The sequence below is a fragment of the Lissotriton helveticus genome, chromosome 2_1, assembly GCF_964261635.1.
Source record: "Lissotriton helveticus chromosome 2_1, aLisHel1.1, whole genome shotgun sequence".
Classification (NCBI taxonomy): domain Eukaryota; kingdom Metazoa; phylum Chordata; class Amphibia; order Caudata; family Salamandridae; genus Lissotriton; species Lissotriton helveticus.
The window spans coordinates 1,997,162,630-1,997,182,662 of NC_136059.1; the positions used below are offsets into that span (position 1 = coordinate 1,997,162,630).

The 20,033-nt window shown below is 48.1% G+C and overlaps 1 protein-coding gene across 1 annotated transcript in view; it reads left to right on the top strand.

Moving 5' to 3' along the window:
- Positions 1-20,033, top strand: part of LOC144819000 (uncharacterized) — a 752,739-nt gene that overhangs the window by 565,294 nt on the left and 167,412 nt on the right. The window contains exon 17 of the mRNA XM_078676962.1: positions 15,519-15,602. Coding sequence (XP_078533088.1) covers positions 15,519-15,602 — 84 coding nt within the window. The remainder of the gene's footprint in view (positions 1-15,518; positions 15,603-20,033) is intronic.

Here is a 20,033-nt window from a genome sequence, read left to right on the forward strand (position 1 = left end):
CGTAGGAGCAAGTGGGAGTCCTGCTCCGGTCGGTCAGACACCGGGGAGTACACTACCTGAAAATGGTCAGCAAATCGCGTAACGATCCCAGCTGGGTCTGTGACATCCACACCATTCACATCAACCACAACAGGAACTACCCGACTTGCGCATTCTCTCCTATCCAACCAAGCCAGCAATTTCCCAGCCTTATCACCCACATCATAAAGCCGCCCCTGCCGTTCACGACCCATCTCTTTCGCAGCATCAGTCACCAGCGCTCTATATTCAAGCTGTTTCAGGTCCAGAAGGTGCAGCTTCTCAGGGGAGACCCCAGAATCCAATTCTCCTTCAAGAGCGGAAATTTCAGTCTCAAGACGGACAACCTCCTCCCGCCTACATCTCTTAACATTGCCAATCGATGAGAGGGCCTGGCCTCGAATTACAGTTTTGTATGCTTCCCATAGAGAAACAGAAGAGGTCACTGAACCTACGTTTTCAGCAAAGTAGTGATTGATCGCTGCAAGACATTCCTTCCTGATCTTAGGATCGCGGAGGTACCATGGGTTAATCGGGGCGATACGACCCTCCGAACCTAGACGTGCGTTCACAACCAACCACAACGGGGAATGATCCGAGATACCCCTGGCTAGATGTTTTACCTCCCCTATAAGGGAAGCCTGAGAGGAGGGCATCAGCACATAATCTAGTCTCGAAAGGCTGCCGTGGGCCCCAGAGTGGAAGGTATATTGCCGTTGCCCAGGATGATGTAAGCGCCAGCAATCGGCCAACCCCAGTGCCTCCAGGAAGTCCCCCAGCCAGGATTGAGATTGTGCGATAACACGGGGAGGGTAACGATCAAACATCCCAGACACTACCGAGTTGAAATCTCCCCCTACCACAAGCAAACCTTCGGGGACACCCAGAACCACTCTTCCCAGATCGGCATAGGTCGTAGTTTGGAGGCCTGGCGGTATATAGACCGAAAACAAATTGATCGCCCTCCCCTCCCAGCGCCCAACAATGGCGGCGTACCGCCCTCTATCATCAAGTATAATATCGTCTACAGCAAGAGGGAGGGAGGTCCGAACCATAATACCCACCCCCCTGGAGCCAGAAGTGAAACCTGAGTGTGCAATGAGACGATAGCCACGCCTATTCATTGCATGGCACGTGTTGCCAAGCAGCTGCGTCTCCTGAAGCAAAACCACATCCGGAGACAGGCGTCGCAGCAATTGCAAAACCACCCCCCTCTTAATTCTATCACCCAACCCATTGACGTTCCAACACAGTATACGTAGTCCCCTATCCCCCATCCCACAGGTCACCCCAAGGTCCCCCCCACTCCCAACGCAACACGTAAACACAGAAGATCATCAGTTCAGTGCCTTGAAGAAAACAATGAAACAGAAACCGAAACCCCTCAACCCCCCAAAACATCATCATACCCCGCACCCCTGCGTAAGACTCAAAAGCCACCCCAACTTGCAGTGTGCCTGTCGCCCCAGTATACAACTAATCTACGGAAAGAACCCCAGAGGAGGAAGATTCACCCGACCCCCACCCACACCCCGTTCAGACAACACAGTAGCAAACAATGGTTGCGTAGCATCAAACCACTGCCGAGAGTCAACATGTTGGTCCGGGAGCCGATTTCGTTCCTCATTCCTGCTCCACCGGGCCGCCCTCCGCACCATCGGAGTGATCAGGACGGTCAAATTGTTCTCGAGGGGGCAGTGAGTCCAGCCAGTCGCTGGCTGCTCCAGGATGATCAAAGAAAAATGTTCTATCATTGTAGACCACACGCAGTCGAGCCGGGAAAAGCATGGCATATTTCATGTCTCTGTCCCGCAGTCTTCTCTTCACCCCCTGTAATCCAAGGCGCTGCTTCTGTACCTGCTGGGTGAAGTCCGGGTAGAAGTTAACCGAGGCATTCTCATAAGCCGTAGGGCCCGACGTACAGGAAGCCTGCAGGATCACGTCTCTGTCACGAAAGTTAAAGATACGTGCGATGATGGGGCGCGGAGAAGCACCAAGCTTAGGCGGGCCACCCGGGATACGGTGGGCCCGTTCTACTGCAAAAAACTTGCTAAGGCCCTTGGGCGCTAAGTGATTCAGGACAAGGTCCTCCACTAGTAGGTCCACCGATGACGAGTCCGTCGTCTCCGGGACCCCGACCAGTCGGATGTTGTTCCGTCGAGCGCGGCCTTCAAAATCGTCCAGGCGCCGAGAGAGGTAGTCACGGGCGGACCTCAGGTTACCAACTTCAGTCTGTAATTCGGAGACGTCGGTAGTAAGGCTAGATGTCTTCAGATCTAGGGATTTGACCTTCTCGTTAGTCTTCGCAAGGTCCGCCCTGATCAGGGTAACATCTATGGCAACTGTGTCCAATTTATGGGTCAGGGCCTCGTATTGCTGTCCTAGCGTGGCCTTCATCCCAGTAATGGCGCCCATGATGTCTTTCAATGATAGATCTCCATCCAACAGGGAGTCGTCCCCAAGGTTGGCAGGGGGCTTGATCGGTCCGCCTGGAGAGCCCTTAGTGAGGGTGTATCGATCCATGACGTTGGACTGCACAGAGCCTCCTCGAGCTGCCGGTCTGGTCTTGCTTCTTTCTCCCTCGGGCTTGGTGGCCATTTTGGGTCGTGCGCCCCGGAGGGTACTCTGAGACCTAGTAAAAATGGCTACACTCGAAGCGCCCTCAGCAATTCGGAGAATCGGTAAAGGCCAGCCACCAGTCAAAAAGCAGTGAAATCCAGGATCGCCAAGCAACTGTGGGCAAAGTGATAGGAGCAAATCACCTAGGCGACCAAGGCAGAGTCCATGAGGTGGAGGCACAGGAATCGAAACCGAAAGTTGAAGACCGGGCAGGGGAGAGTCACACGTGCCGTTGTTATTCAATTACCACCCGGCTGGCAGGGAAATCAAGCCCGGGGCAGTACCATGGAGCAGGCCGAAAATGTTCAAAAGTCCATATCTTCGGCTCCCGGGAGCCTAAACGAAATGTGGAAACGAGGAAATGATCAGCAGGGTCACGACTACAAAAGCCCGTCGTCCAAATCAGGATAAGGTGCAGGATAATCGGTGGAGGTGGCGAGGGTCCGGGAGCTCTGAGCTCACGCGACCATCTTGGGTGCGCGCTAAGTTCCTCCACCTCTGACAATGTTAATGAAGAAATATCAGGTGATGCAGTCCATACCACAGGTGGGGATGGTTCATTGTAGAAACGAGTAAATATTGAATGATAAATGCAAGACGTTTTGGTTGAGTTAGGTGCTTATGGAAAATAAGACGAAAATGTTTTTGTTTCAGAGGTGGTATCCAAATGCAGCTAAAGATTACAACCCCATACCTTAGAATGATGCTTAAAAATGAGTGCACAACATCATTACAGAAATACATGTAACAGCACCACCTGTTCTACTGTGACCTTCAACCACACTCCATGCACATGTCACACCTGAAAGTTTAGTTGACAATATCAGGAAAAAAGGCCCTTCTGACTACCAGGCAGTCATGAACCTTCTTGAACTGTCTAAATCATATTCAATAGTAGATCACTGCATACTACGAATTACTGAGGAGCAGATAGAAATGCATCCATTTATTCGTCTGCAAACTGGGTCTATTGAATCCTCCATGAACAGACTTCAATGCATCGTGCCTATCTCCACAAGTATTGCACAACATGTGCATCCCATTATCTGAAGTGATTCTACAATACATTTTCAGGTGTATGCAGATGATATGCACATGTTTCTTTAGTTGGGTGACGAATCTAGGAGTCAAACCCACATACAAATGTCCTCTGGAGAAAATATCCAATTTGAAATGACCTCCCCTCCATTAGGCTGCCAAATGTTCTCGCTCCTAGGCGCCAGTGCTGTGAATCCTGAATGTCACTCCATCATGGATCATGGAACAAATGATGACCAAACAAGAAGCTGAGGTAATCTCTCTGGAAACCCATATCAGTTAGCAGGACTAAGGAACCCATTAGAAAGAATATTATTAAATAAATAAGAATAATTGTTTCAAATCACATACAGGATCTCCAGAAAGAACCTAGAAATTAGCTCACCAGATTGAGTCCCTCTTTTTCTTGCTCGGTTGGATTCAAGGCAGTGCAAACATCCTCATACCCCCAGGAGGACCCATATAGGTCTTTGGAATAAAGGGTCTCATGGCCCATCTTTGGGGCTAGCCATTAAGAGTGGTTGAGCTAAAACGTTGCTGCATTTTCTACCCCCTACATTCCCCAGTTTCAGCTCGGGGTGGCCTGGTGTTGTTCTGATAGAGGGAGTACTTTCAATAAAGTTTCATGTGATTGTCCCTAAATGAAGTCTGGTAAATATGCTCTTCCTACCATGCTAAAAAGGCCGAAAATGCTAATTTAGAGCTGCTTGGTTCTTTAACTAGAAAGGCCACTGGAACGTCAATGTTTCTGATGTCTACTCTAAAGGCATGAGTAATGGCCCTGACATGCAAAATGTATTTCTTCCCAGAGTACTTGCTGTAAGGCATTTATTCAGAGATAATATGGTGGCTTCCATGGGTGTTCTTTTTTCCTACTTCAGAAGACAGCATTGGACATGATCTGTATTGAGAATGAGGACATAACATATCATAAATCTTTCTATTTGTGTTAACATTTGCAAATTACTTTTTACACCTGCTTTAAGCACAAAAAAGCCTTAGAATTATTTAACATTTACTCGTATTTTAAAAGCACTGCCATTTTGTTTTCTTGTTTTGTACAATGCTCATCCAACTCAACTGTTAGAGTAAGTATAGCCTCGTTCTGAAGGTTCCACAACAAGGTGGGAACTGCAGTCAGTGAAGTCCGCCTTTTACTCTCGCTTCTCCTACAAAATCTAGCATTCTTCCCACGAGAAGACCCCAGCACCTGCTCCTTAGTGTCTATCTGTATTTTCAGTCGTACTACATGTTCTTTCTTCCTTTCAATTGCATTGAGAAAAAGTGTATAATCTAGCACCAAAATGCATGAAGTTTGGCATTAAGAGCTCCAACTGACCAGGGGGCGAAGCTCTGGTCCTTTGTAATGGAAACCTGCTCTTAGAATATTTTGATGGTTGCTATTTTTTCATTTAAACGTGCTAGACTTCTATGAGCTTTCCTGAGTGTCTGTTTTGTGTGACAAGACTATGCATTTGGCTGAGCATAAATACTCGGATTTGCAAAGGGCATTCCTCCTTTATTTGCGTTTGGCACACATTTCGTATTTAAAAACACACTTTATTGCCCATTCTCTAATAACAAACTGTAGCTCTTACTGTAAAGAGCACAAAGTCACCTTTTGTGGGGATCAATGTCTTTTTTAAGGGCTCTTATGTTTCAGAATGTGTTACCTCTTTTGTGGCATGTTAATGACAAACTGGACGTGTTCAGCAGCCTCAACAGAAGGTGGTACAATTACTGATCATGAGCAGAATGACAGTAAACGCCTAAAATAGCCGCAGACGGATTTAGGGTGCACATTCTATGCTAAGATGTAAAAAGGGGAACTTGTGCTTTTAAGTAGTTAAATGTGCTTCACGTAATAAAATAAATATTGTTTCTTCAAATTCAGAGCCCGAATGAACAGTCATTGAAGTGTTCCTTCGCCCTGTTTTCTCTCGGGGTACTTTGGAGAAATTAATGACTTCGGTGGTTAATACACTTTTATGTTCCTTTCACTCAATAACCTTTTCCCTTTTGAACGTCACATTTAAAAGGGTGTTGCTGAAACCAAAATGAATTGGTGTGTGTTCGGCTGTTACTGGCACAGGGAACTCAGCCGTAGGCGTTTTTTCTAGCCAATGCCCAGCGGGACAGGAAATCCTCTGTCTGGAGGACATTATTACACTTCGTTTATAATGTCTTCTGCGTTGAATACAGAGATTACATTTTTGCCACTTGCATATCAACTGAAAGGAGCCTGTGTGATTCAGGGAAAGGGCTATTTATCCTGGCACTTTCTACTTTACCCACTCATAAAAAGTAATTGGTAATCATTAGGTCTTAGTTGTAGGGCCAACTTGGCCTGATCAGCACCAAGGTTCAAAAACCTTGACTTGCTAGGTAGCACGCCTCGAAGGATTGCAGTCAGTATACGTGGTTATTGGATTGATTGCGGTAAAACTGTGTGGTTTTGTGCTCTGTATTCCTGTGAAACCTTTGAATGTGGAGCGTAATGCTATTCTTGTACTATAAAACATACCACTTGTGTTAAAGTTGTTTATAAACATGAAAACCGGACCATGACACAGCCATTGTTATAAGACTTAGGCGAAGGGCATCGGACGGGCAGTGAAATGCTGTACGTGTCCTCTAGGCAGTAATTAATGAGTGGTCAGCTTGAAACATTTCAGAAGTGAGGCAAAATTACACTTTGGAGAAATCCGCAGCAAGAGAATAAAGGTCCCGTTGAGAAGATAAGTCCGGAGAGTAGGATATTATTCACTTTCATTGTGAGGTGTTATTCAACTTCTTGTAGCGAAAGTCTGGCCTCAGTGAGCTACAAAATCTCATATCGGACAATTCGATATTGAGGAATATCAAACTAAAAGTTGAGAGTGCGTTACTGCCTGGAAACCTTCATTGCTGGTAACTCATTCAGCCAGAGAAAGAAAAGATAAACCTCCTATTCCAGATGCCCAACGCAAACATCTAACCAGATATAATCACCAGGCATCTCAAAAATACCCTGGCACCAAACGTTTCCGATCTACGAAGGTTGTCCATCGAAGGAAGGAACCAATATCAATAGCATATTGATGAGGCAAAATTTTGTTCGTATGATTACCTGGCACCAAGAAAAAATTCAGCTCAGCTTTCAGGGTTTCTAAATATAAATGAGTCATATTACTCTATATTGAGGTCTCTATATTCATGTGAGGAAAAGCAAATGTGCCCATTATTGTTAAAATAATTGCATCAGTCACCTTGCAATATGGCCCTAACCGATACCATCATTTTGTTTGTTTACCAATTGGTGGGCATACTCTTTTATTCACATGGACGTGTACTCTTCAACCTACAGTATTATGACTTTCCTTCCTGTTAAGGAGCCTTGAAAAAACTCGTGGCTAACTATCCTGATGGAAAGATGTATTGATGGATTAATTGAAGACTGCCATCACGTCACAATAAAAGTTTGGAAACTTTCTTGCAACTAGCTCAGACAATTTTTACTTCTTGTGCCAATTCCGCCATTTCTATCTTAATGATCTGCATTTTCAATTTCATTTATCCCCTACATAGCCCATACTGTTTATTCCATCTTCATTAGTCTCGAGCTTCACACTTTTCCTACAACGAATCATGCTTCTTACTCAAGTTATCTCTTAGCTTCATCCCTCTGTTTCTTGCATCTCTCTAAGTTCTAGTTTTCGTTCCCACTCACTTGTACAGAAGCAGTTGACTTGGAACTACTCCCTTTAACCTGTCTTGGATCCGTTTGGAATCATTCCCTCTGCTGCCTCAGCCACTTACTTCGGATTCCACTTTGTGGCTTTCATATGCCCATCCCATCTTTTTTTTAATTACCTACAAAAAACCGACCCATGTATGTTTTTATGCAACTATCTAGATTCACTCTTTAGTTTGCTTGTTATTAATTAACTTGTAACACGGATGAATCACCCTGGGAGTGGTATCTCGGCGCAAAGCAGATCACAGACGAAGAGGAAATTTCTGAATTAGAACTGCACTGTCTTGAGTAGTTTTCTAAATTGAAGGTGACCAGTGCACGTTCGAATGCGAATTGACAACTCATTCCAGTAAAGCAGGGCTAGGTATGAAAAAAACATGCCTCTGTTCCGGACCTTCTGACCTGCGGGACTGTGAGCAGAGCTTCATCACTGGATCTTAGAAGTCTGACTGGCAATACCTGGGCAATTATGTTTCTAAAAATATAGATATTTATTAGTTCTGCTTAACAAATGTATATATTACTGATAGTAACATTATTCTATGTTTTTAACATGTATATAAGTGACTGCATAAATAAGTAAATCTTTTATCATAACTATTTATCTGCAATTGCTTCACTATTGAATTACAAAAAACGAAATCTGTATATTTATTACTTTTCTCCTAGTTCAGCATGTCTAATGCGCTGCCCAGTTTTTCGCTCATGCGACGCTCAATGTGTCCTCTACCTCAACTCTCTGACGCTTCTCAAACCTCATTCTACTCCTCTTTCCAATGCACTACCCTATTTCTCACTCTATACCTCCATCAATGTATCCTCTACCTCCACTCTCTCATTCATTCCAGGCGCGTGCCGCTGCTGTGATCCCCAGGGTGGCCCTCTCTGGACTCTTCCCTCCTCTACCCCTCCTTGCATCATCTCATACCTCTTTTGCTATTCAGATCTCCCAAATGAGCCTTTCTGGACCCTTCCTCTGGCTCTTTCCCCTCCACCACCCTTTTGCTTGTCCGGGGCCTCCTCCTGCACCTATGAGCTCAAAAAAAAAAAAAAAAAATCTGAACCCTTCCCTCTTCTGTCCCTCCACTGTCTTTTTCAATCCGGTTGGCGGACTAACATCTCTACTGCTCAAGTTGGTTTCATTTTTCACTATACTGATTCACCACTGGCCTTTTGTGGGTTCTGGAGTAGTGTGCTAATCGCCGAGGGGGGTGCTTCGGCTCGTCATCTGGGGAGACGGGTGCTGTGTGGACACGGACCTTTTCCCGCTTCTGTCCCTTGACTGTCCTTCTCAATCCGGGTGAGTGACTAGCATGTCCACCGCTCAAATTGCTTTCATATTTTCACTATACTGATTCAACACTGGTCCTTTATGGGCAACAGAGTTTCTTGCTACTCGCTGAAAAAGCACTTCAACACCCCATCAGGGGTAGCAAGCGATTTATAAATGCAAACCTTTCTCACTCTTCTATCCCTCCACTATACTTCTCAATCCAAATAACCGACTAACACACGGGTACTCATAGTACGGCCCGCGGGCCGGCAGCGGCCCGGCAAGCCTTCCGTGGCGGCCCGCGGACCATGAGACATTGTACCCGTGTTTTTAAAAAAGCATTTTCAAAGAGTGTCTGCAAACACTGCTGGTTGCAGAGACACTCGGAGTCAGAGAGACTCTGCTGCTCTGTGGGGCCGGGCGATTATTTCCAGCGAGGCCAGAGTGGAGCTGCAGGGGCGCTCAGAGGGGTGAGATAAAGCAAAGCCCCATTCACATGCAAATGTTCTTTTTAAAGACCTGTTAAGTGCTCGAGTGGAGCTATGTGTCTGTGCACGCTGGGGAAGCTGGCTGGGGAAGCTGTCTCAGCCCAGGTGACACATAGGCAGGGTGAGATGACAGAGGGAGGTAGAGGGACAGAGACAGAGGGAGAGGGAGGGAAAGGGAGTGAGGGAGGGAGTGATGGAAAGGTCGTGATGGAAAGGGAGTGAGGGAAAGGGAGTGAGGGGAGGGAGTGAGGGAAGGGAGAAAGGGAAGGGAGTGAGGGAAGGGGAGGGAGTGAGGGAAGGGAGGAAGGGAAGGGGAGGGAGTGAGGGAAGGGGAGTGAAGGAGGGAGGTAGTGAGGGGAGGGAGTGAGGGAAGGGGAGTGAGGGAAGGGAGGAAGGGAAGGGAGTGAGGGAAGGGGAGGGAGTGAGGGAAGGGAGTTAGGGAAGGGGAGGGAGTGAGGGAAGGGGAGTGAAGGAGGGAGGTAGTGAGGGGAGGGAGTGAGGGAAGAGGAGTGAGGGAAGGGGAGTGAGGGAGAGGGCGTGAGGGAAAGGGAGTGAGGGAGGGAGGGATGGAGGGAAGGGGAGTGAGGGAAGGGAGTGAGGGAAGGGAGGGAGAGAAGGCGAGGGAGGGAAAGGGAGTGAGGGGAGGGAGGGAGTGAGGGAAGGGGAGTGAGGGAGGGAGGGAAGGGGAGTGACGGAAGGGAGGGAGGGAAGGGAGGGAGGGAAGGGGAGTGAGGGAAGGGGAGGGAGTGAGGGAAGGGAGTTAGGGAAGGGAGTGAGGGAAGGGGAGGGAGTGAGGGAAGGGAGTTAGGGAAGGAGAGGGAGTGAGGGAAGGGGAGTGAAGGAGGGAGGGAGTGAGGGGAGAGAGTGAGGGGAGGGAGTGATGGAAGGGGAGTGAGGGAAAGGGAGTGAGGGAAAGGGAGTGAGGGGGGGAGGGAGGGAAGGGGAGTGACGGAAGGGAGGGAGAGAAGGGGAGGGAGGGAAAGGGAGTGAGGGGAGGGAGGGAGTGAGGGAAGGGGAGTGAGGGAGGGAGGGAAGGGGAGTGAGGGAAGGGAGGGAGGGAAGGGGAGTGAGGGAAGGGGAGGGAGTGAGGGAAGGGAGTTAGGGAAGGGGAGGGAGTGAGGGAAGGGAGTTAGGGAAGGAGAGGGAGTGAGGGAAGGGGAGTGAAGGAGGGAGGGAGTGAGGGGAGAGAGTGAGGGGAGGGAGTGATGGAAGGGGAGTGAGGGAAAGGGAGTGAGGGAAAGGGAGTGAGGGAAGGGGAGTGACGGAAGGGAGTGAGGGAGGGAGTGAGAGAAGGGAGTGAGAGAAGGGATTGAGAGAAGGGAGTGAGAGAAGGGAGTGAGAGAAGGGAGTGAAAGAAGGGAGTGAAAGAAGGGGAGGGAGGGAAAGGGAGTGAGGGAAGGGGCGGAGGGAAGGGGAGTGAGGGAAGGGGAGGGAGTTAGGGAAGGGAGTGAGGGAAGGGAGTGAGGGAAGGGGAGGGAGTGAGGGAAAGGAGTTAGGGAAGGGGAGTGAAGGAGGGAGGGAGTGAGGGGAGTGAGGGAGTGAGGGAGGAGAGTGAGTGAGGAAGGAAGAGGGGAAGAGGAGTGAGGGTGAGGGAAGGGGAGTGAGGGAAGTGGATTAGTGGATTAGTGAGGGAAGGGGAGTGAGGGAGTGAGGAGAGTGAGGGAAGGGGAGTGAGGAGAGTGAGGGAAGGGGAGTGAGGGAGTGAGGGAAGGGGAGTGAGGTTGAAGGAAGGGGAGTTAGGGAAGGGGAGTGAGGAAAAGAGGGGGGAGGGGAGTGAGGGTGGGGAGAAGAGGAAATGAGAGGGAAGGGAGAGGGAGGGAGGGAAACGGAAGGAGAGGGAGGGAGAAGGAAGGAGAGGGAGGGAGAGGGAAGGAGAGAGTGAGTGAGACAGAGGGAGACAGGGACGGGGAGAGAGAGAGAGAGAGAGAGGGGAATGGAGGGAGGCAGATATATATATATATATATATATATATATATATATATATATATATATATATATATATATATATATATATATATCTATATATATCCACCCCCATATACCGGGACTGGTAGCTCAGTGGACGAATGCGTCCGCTGCAGGGACCTGTGTTCAACCTCATGGTCACAGTTTTTTTTGTTGCTCTAGCCCCGCCCCCACCGGTGAGGCCCTCGGACACAAACCACACTGTAAATTTGGCCCCCGAGAGAAAGTTTGTGAGTACCCATGGACTAACACATCCCCTACTCAAATTACTTTCATATATCACTATACTAATTCACCACTAATCCTTTATGGGTTCCGGAGTAGCGTGCTGCTCACTGAAAAAGTGCTTTGACGTCTCGTATGGGGTAGTAAGCACTATGTAAATGCAATTACAATACAATAGGGAGTGAGCTTCGAAAAAAGTGAGGGAGGGAGGGAAGGGGAGGGAGTGAGGGAAGGGAGTTAGGGAAGGAGAGGGAGTGAGGGAAGGGGAGTGAAGGCGGGAGGGAGTGAGGGGAGAGAGTGAGGGGAGGGAGTGATGGAAGGGGAGTGAGGGAAAGGGAGTGAGGGAGGGAGGGAGGGAAGGGGAGTGAGGGAAAGGGAGTGACGGAAGGGAGTGACGGAAGGGAGTGAGAGAAGGGAGCGAAAGAAGGGAGTGAAAGAAGGGGAGGGAGGGAAAGGGAGTGAGGGAAGGGGCGGAGGGAAGGGGAGTGAGGGAAGGGGAGGGAGTTAGGGAAGGGAGTGAGGGAAGGGAGTGAGGGAAGGGGAGGGAGTGAGGGGAGGGAGTGAGGGAAGGGGAGTGAAGGAGGGAGGGAGTGATGGGAGGGAGGGAGTGAGGGAGGAGAGTGAGTGAGGAAGGAAGAGGGGAAGAGGAGTGAGGGTGAGGGAAGGGGAGTGAGGGAAGTGGATTAGTGGATTAGTGAGGGAAGGGGAGTGAGGGAGTGAGGAGAGTGAGGGAAGGGGAGTGAGGATAGTGAGGGAAGGGGAGTGAGGGAGTGAGGGAAGGGGAGTGAGGTTGAAGGAAGGGGAGTTAGGGAAGGGGAGTGAGGAAAAGAGGGGGGAGGGGAGTGAGGGTGGGGAGAAGAGGAAATGAGAGGGAAGGGGGAGGGAGGGAGAAGGAAGGAGAGGGAGGGAGAAGGAAGGAGAGGGAGGGAGAGGGAAGGAGAGAGTGAGTGAGACAGAGGGAGACAGGGACGGAGAGGGAGAGAGAGAGAGAGGAATGGAGGGAGGGAGGCAGATATATATATATATATATATATACACACCCATATACCGGGACTGGTAGCTCAGTGGACGAAGGCGTCCGCTGCAGGGACCTGTGTTCAACCTCATGGTCACAGTTTTTTTGTTGTCTAGCCCCGCCCCCTCCCCCACTGACCCCGCCCCCACCGGTGAGGCCCTCGGACCCAAACCACACTGTAAATTTGGCCCCCGAGAGAAAGTTTGTGAGTACCCATGGACTAACACATCCCCTACTCAAATTACTTTCATATATCACTATACTAATTCACCACTAATCCTTTATGGGTTCCGGATTAGCGTGCTACTCACTGAAAAAGTGCTTTGACGTCTCGTCAGGGGTAGTAAGCACTATGTAAATGCAATTACAATACAATAGGGAGTGAGCTTCGAAAAAAGTAGCTGGGACCTGTCCCTATCAGTGAGTTGTGTGTTAGGTAACAGATTTAAACAAGCATTGGAAATGCAATAGGTCTCGCATTAGAAAAGTTGGAGCTATTGGTCTTGTAAATGACAAATATTTTATTTATTTGTTGGTTTTTAAAATAGCTAAATTGATAGCTTTGTCATTTACAATGCCATTAGTTATAACTTTCGCGAATGTGACACCTATAGCATTTGGAATGCAACATGTTTTGTATTTACGTGACTTAGATGGCAGCTCTGGTCGTTAGGCCACATCTATATAGAGAGCAGGAGAGTGCAGCAGGGGAGAGAAGCACAGCAATGCAATAGGTCTCGCATTAGGAAAGTTTGAGCTATTGGTATTGTAAAGGACACATTTTTTTATTTATGTGCTTGTTTTGAAAATAGCGAAAATAATAGCTTTGTTATTTACAATGCCAATAGTTTTATCTTTCGCAAATTTGACACCTATTGTAACACAATATGTGTTGTAGCACTGAGGGGTGTGAGGGTTAGGGGGTGTGAGGGTTAGGGGGTGTGAGGGTGAGTGGGTGTGTGAGGGTGAGTGAGGGGGTGTGAGGGTGAGTGTGTGTGAGGGTGAGTGAGGGTGAGGGTATGAGGGTGACTGAGGGTGTGTGAGGGTGAGGGGATGAGGGTGAGGGTGTGTGAGGGTGTGTGAGGGTGAGGGTGTGTGAGGGTGAGAGGGTTGTGAGGGGGGTGAGGGTGAGTGTGGGTGTGTGAGGATGAGGGGGTGAGGGTGTGTGAGGGTGTGAGGCTGAGAGGGTGAGAGGGTTGTGAGGGGGTGAGGGTGAGTGGGTGAGGGTGAGGGGGGTAATGGTGAGAGGGTGCGAGGGTGAGGGGGTGTGAGGGTGAGGGTGAGTGGGTGTGTGAGGGTGAGGGTGTGTGAGGGTGAGGGTGTGTGAGGGTGAGGGTGAGTGGGTGTGTGAGGGTGAGTGAGGGGGTGTGAGGGTGTGTGAGGGTGGGTGAGAGGGTGTGAGGGTGGGTGTGTCTGCTCACAAAACCAGAGCTTTCAACACAACTATCTTTTGTGTGCAAGAGGGACACATCTTGCAAGGCAGGCACAGAGAATTTCGGAACTGGCTGCATATTTGAAATGCATCAGTTCAGTGTGCAGCTACTAGAACTCACCAATGAGATTGTGCTTTAATCTTGCTTGTCATAGCCACCGGCTTTCTGCTGCAAATTTAAATGAAAAAATTGCACCGAAGAGCGTCACATATAAAAGTGGACTACACAAAGTTTTTAGTATGGTCTCCAGCTTTACCCCCATATTCTCCGCAGTGAAGAGGTTTAGAATTCCACTGTAACTACGATAATTGGCCGCATTTAATCAAAAACTGTTTGTGCAGACAAGGAATGCTTTCCACTTTTACCTCTGTGTATTCTCTTTCAAGTGAAGGGAGTATTATCTAACCTAGGTGTGGCTCAGGGGATTCCCGTGCAGAAGGCAGATCGAGGACAAGCCAAGCGTCTGCAATGAATGAAGGCTCTCTCAGGAGCCAACACACGGTCATTGCTTTTGTGACCCCCATCTCTCCTTCAGCAAGATCACTAGCCCGTACAGAGAGTGACAGTGCAGACTGGCACTCTGTGAAACTCTCCCTGCTCTTTGGTGCATGAGACCTGGGCAAAAGTTGACCGAGCGCAAACTTCACAGCAATGTAAAGAATTCTCGGTGAGGGAAGAGGGTGTGAGGGAGAGAATAAAAGAGAAGACATTGCCTTAGCTGGTAAGGGAAGGTGTCGGGAAGCAGAAAGCAGTGAAAGTTCGCTAAATCTGAAGGAAAGAAAAGCGTGCAGAACAGAAGGGCTGCGGAGGAGGGGTGGCAGCTGCTCCTGCACTGCACACTTGAGGAGGAGTATTCACCAACGCACTCAAAGCACAAGACGAGAGGGAGTCTGTATGTGTGTGTTAGATATTTACCCTGAACACAGCGGCATAAAAAACGGTGACCTACCTGTAGAGGCACAAGATTTCCATATACAAAACAAGCATTGGCGCTGCGCGGCTTTAAAAGTGACGCCGTGCTGAAATAAAACAAGAAAGGAAACAAGACGGAGGGCATTGCTGTGGGGAGGGGTGGAGGAGAAATGCACACGGCGGGCAGGGGAGGGGGCGGAGCGGGGAGAGCGGCATGAGGGTGTGAAGCAGCCGGGGCCTTTGAAGTGAAGCTAAGCTTCACTTCAAAGGTGTGGGAGGAGTGCGGCTGAGGGAACAGACGGCGATTTGGTGATGTGCACGCGCATTTTAGGTCAATGCGCTTGCGCATTGACCTAAAAGCCACGGGCACAGCACCAAATCGCCACAGTTAGGTAAACTTTGTTTAAAGCCCTATAGTCTCGCTTCTCTCAATGCGCATGCGCATTGATAGGTCACGAGACCTAAAAATTATTTTTTTCCTTACTCGTAATCAATGTAATGAGCGCGTAAGGGGAGGGGATGCAGCCCCAGATGGAAGATTGCAAATGAGATGTGCTTACCTCTCCAGATGTCAGGTAGAAGAGTTGCGCTCAAGCTCAGTCCTCCTCAAACACTCTTAATCTTTTCTTATTAAAGGATAGGACGCCTGATGAAGGGCAGATCCCTTCCCCTTCATCCCCTGTTCCAGTCTTGAACTTCCCTTGAAGCCTCAAGGATTGCTGCCTCAAATATAAATCGATTTTTTCTTGCAGAATGCTGTTTGTCTGCACTAACTTTATTATATTTTCCTTTTAGATCTACCAAGTGGTCCTTTTACATTCCGTTTGGAAGACCTTGCGTACACAAGAAGTGGGGACAAAGGCGACTCTGCAAACATCGGTATTTATTGTTATAATTTTCTCTAACTTCCTTTCTATTCATTTAGCGTTTGTGTCAAATTGTACTGTGTGAAACTCACTTTTTTCAATTTGTTTCAAGCACCCGTAGGATAATAAATCAAAGGTACTCAATTGTAGGTTTGCTAATTTCGCAAAAATATTTATTTAGAGTTTTGTAATGTAAAATTAAGAGTAATCGTTGCAAATATCAAAACTGATTTACAGAACTTAACGTTTACTATTGACAAATGAAGTGCACACTTATTTCAACATATTTATTCTTAATAAATACTTGACGGAGCCACGTTGTACAGAGAAAGAACGTATTAACGAAGCTAGTTCGTCTTGAGTTTTGTGCAGAATGATAAAGTGCTTCATATTAAGCAGAAAGACGACATCATGTGACTTGCCAAATCAGTGAGGCAGAAACAAGGGTCAGACAAAACCTCAGTGAACTGTCCACTTACCGAGGGTTACCACCTGGCCAGTATTTTGCCTGAACAGCTATTTTTTGGGCAATACCAATAAAAAACTGGAATATGTGTCAAACAAAAGTATTTTCCTCCCTTTAGAACAAAAACTTAAAATAGCAATTAGAAGACGAAATTCATTTAGAAACATTAATTTTGAGTGTCATTAATGATTATTTTAGCAAACAGTGACAGCATCGCTGTGTTCATAAAGATGATTTTACATTAACTCTTATAAAGGACTAGCTCCTGATCTTTCCAGTGTTGCGAAACGTAAACAAATGGGCAGTATTTTTCTCTGAGAAAAGTGGCAACCCTACACTTACCTAATTGTCAGCAGGCGATAAGAGAAATCAGTTGAACAGAAACTGCAGAAACTCAGAGAGTCATCTAGTGAACGAAACCTTACAGGATAGACCTCGGTGAAACCATCACTTGGAATGAATAACTAGGGACAGAACCTCAGTGAGCCATGAGAGGAACTATATACTCCCAGCTAAAAACTTAGTGAGCCATCCGTTGAGCTATATGCCACCAAGAAAATATTGGTCCAGCCTATAAGGCATTGAAGGCAGTTGTGGGCTCTGGGGTGCAGGAGTCGGGGGGAGGACCTGGAAAAGAGATAGAGGGGCACTTTGCAGGGACCGTACACAAATCATGTAGTACCTCTCTTTATGATAAATATGTTATCATTAGTTATGAAGAAAAAAAACACCTCTCACCAGAATATGTGCATTGTTACCAGTGTGTAAAACTGATGTTTATAAGTTACAGGCACCTCTTGCCTAAGTGGTCCCTTTACAGTCAAGAGAAAGAAGCATCTCTCTTCTGGGTATAGACGTTATTCTCATCACTAAAAGCTATCTCAGTTTGTGCACACTCTTATCAGTGTAGAGCAGGTTTCATCAGAATTGCATACACCCTTATCACTGAGGAGCATTGTTGCATCATGCATTATGTGTTGTGTAATGGAGCAAGATGTCTCTAACTCTGACCATTACTTTCTAGCCCTATCAACTGCATTCAGTTCAGGCATATTTATGCATCGATTGGAGATGATCTTTCGCAGCAAAAGAAGAAGAAAAGAAACTATACCACATGCCATAAGGATAGTAGAAGCGGCCAGACGTTGTTTCGGTGGCCACACGGCAGACAGGGGCTACTGGCCTCTCAATTTACCTGGGGCGAGCAGTCATAGACTTTTGAAGGAAGTAGCATGAGGAGCTAAGAACAACCAGCCAACAGACACAATAATATAATCTTCAACCCAGTTCTTATTTTTTTTTATACAAAAAGGAGCGCTTTAAGCATGCCGCAAAACTAAAGACCACACAGCATGGTACATGTAACAGTGAAGCACTTCATACCCTTCTACCTAGCGGTCCTCTCCTTTGCTCTGTAGTTCGTTTTTTGCCTCTACAATCTCCAGCCAATACAGATTAAGCTAGGATTGGGCACAAGTGTAGATAACTCAAGGCAGTGGACCAAATCATCTCAGTGTCTTTGTCAACCCTTAGTTGAAAAGTCTTAAGCTGTGCTGTGTGGTGGTCGAGTCCATGCACATCAATCTATGTCTTCTTATGCAGACCAAGCCCCACATGTATCTGCTCTTGGTTGCATTGCAGTAACAGGCTGTTCCATGAGTATCGGCTGTGTTTCCTCTCTTACGGCCCTGATCCTTTCTTCTCGGGGGCCACAGCCGCTACCTTGTTCCAATCTGAGTTTGCTGGGCAAGTTTGCACGGTCACATCAATCTTCCACAGTGGCAGTTCTCTAGGCTGACTGCAGACCAGTGATCACACTTTTGTTTGGGGTGCAACCTTCTTTTTCTGCAGCAGCAGTACCAATATTTCAAGCCCACGGTGAACTGCCAGGCAGGACACGAATCTTCACTCTGGTGCAGCTGTAATATAGTTCACTCAGGAAATGCAGGTAGCCCTGGACCACAAGGCCAAGCACACTTCTTCCCTCTCTCAGCAGGCAGGCTTCTTAGCTCCGTAGGCAGATCCTCAGCTACTCCAGCAGACCTCGGATTTCCAACAGACTTCAGATGATGTTCTCTCACCTCTTGGAGGCTGGCTGCCAGGCAGACTCCAGCCCTAGTAATGCACACTCCCTTACTTGATCTTGAAGAACTTGGGAATAGAACTAAGTGGGGTGTTTTGGATCCCATTTGTACACACATTTTCCATTCAAAGGCCTGGATTTACTGTATGAAGCTTTAGAACAGGTTTGAGTTAGTTCTCTTTCAGATGTCTTTCCAGTCTGCTTGCCAGACACAGCAAGTGATGGTTCTTACAGCAGGAAGCACTGGGGCTGGATCCAAGCAAGAATATCCAAAGCAGTGGCACAATGAAGTAAAAGATCCCTGCCTGTAGTTGTACCAACTTTCCTGAAGCAGCAGTTAGATACAGACAAAAGGGCTGGCTCTGCCTAGAAACCTGTTCACCTTGAACAACTAGAACTACAGTACCATCCCTCACTCCTACCGTCCAACATATGCAAACATGGAATTTCTAAAGAGTCTGTCTCCATCCTCCTCATTTTAGCGCCTTTGACTCCACCCAACAGCCACGAGAATGTAGGCAATACATTTCCACTCAATAGGGAAATTAACCTCATCCTCCATCTTGTGCCATGCTAAACCATGGACATCCAAAATCGATCCCATTGGCGCCATTAGTCAGATTCACAGAAAACACAGAATCCTACAGCATTACATGTGCTACACCTGGACTGTGCATGCACACAGTATGCGAGTGCTAGGTTCTGGTCTTCAGAACACACTGGAAGTTTGTGTGGGGTCAGTAGACTGCACTCCGCTAACAACGGAAAAATGCCTAGTCACACGATAGATTCAAATACACTGTACTCTGCTACCACTACAGGACTTGGACATTAGTTCACTGTATTCTAGGAAGGCATGCTTGATGCGCCCCTCAAGTTCACAAGACAGGTCTTGGATCTCTTATTGTCAAGGACAGGCCAAGACCTCTGAATAAACGCTGGATTAGTGGGATGCCAGAGCCAAAATGAGTCAGTATACCAGTTTCACATGCAGTTAAGCTGACAGAGCAGAGGAATACATCCATTTACAATGTAGGGAACATTCCTGTATAAACAGAGGAGTATTAGAGGGGGTGTGGCCTAGTCGCCAAAGATGGTCTACTCCTGCTAGCAGAGTTCCAGCAAAGCAAACCTTTATAATCCCTCCATCATATGTGACATAAATGCGCTCCGGTTAGCTGGAGACCTCCAGACCTGCCATCGAGCACGGAGAGGCCAAGGGTTACCAACAAGACATGCTGAGTGGGCCGATCGCGGCAGTCGGACCCTTTTCCTTGCGACCACATGGTGGCCCCTGGAGCCTGGCCTGCAGCCTTGAGGGATTTGCCACTGGGGACAAGCATCATCACGCTGACTGAGTCACTGCCCAGCCCCCGCATTAAAGCCACTGAGACCCGGACCGGCACAACGGAGCTAGTGCAGCTGGGACACAAGTCAAATGTGGCCCGATCCTCTCCCGGGTTTCTTCCGACTGGGGGTCCCGCAGCACCCTGTGGCCTGAGACGCAGTGCCGCTGGGCACCAAATCGCAGATCGTGAGGGGGGACATCAGCCATATTACACGAGCCGCCACAGAACAGCCCGGAGCCCGTCAACACTAGGGCCCACTAACAAGGCCACATGGAGGCCCAAGCCAGCCAGTAGCTGCTGTCACACAAGGGACCACCCTCCTTCACCGTAAAGGGAGCTCCCTGGGCCGCAATAACCCTTAGCTGCCCGAACAGCCTGAACACCGTCCTTTTCCTCCACTGGCTGTAACTGCGTGCCGTCAAGGGTTGAGCTCCATGGTCCCAGGTGCAAATCAAAATCGCTGTGTAGTTTGCACGCAAGTTCCCTGCATCACCTTGAGGGCACAGCTAGTCTGGCCCGACCTACTCATGGTGAGAAACCACTGGC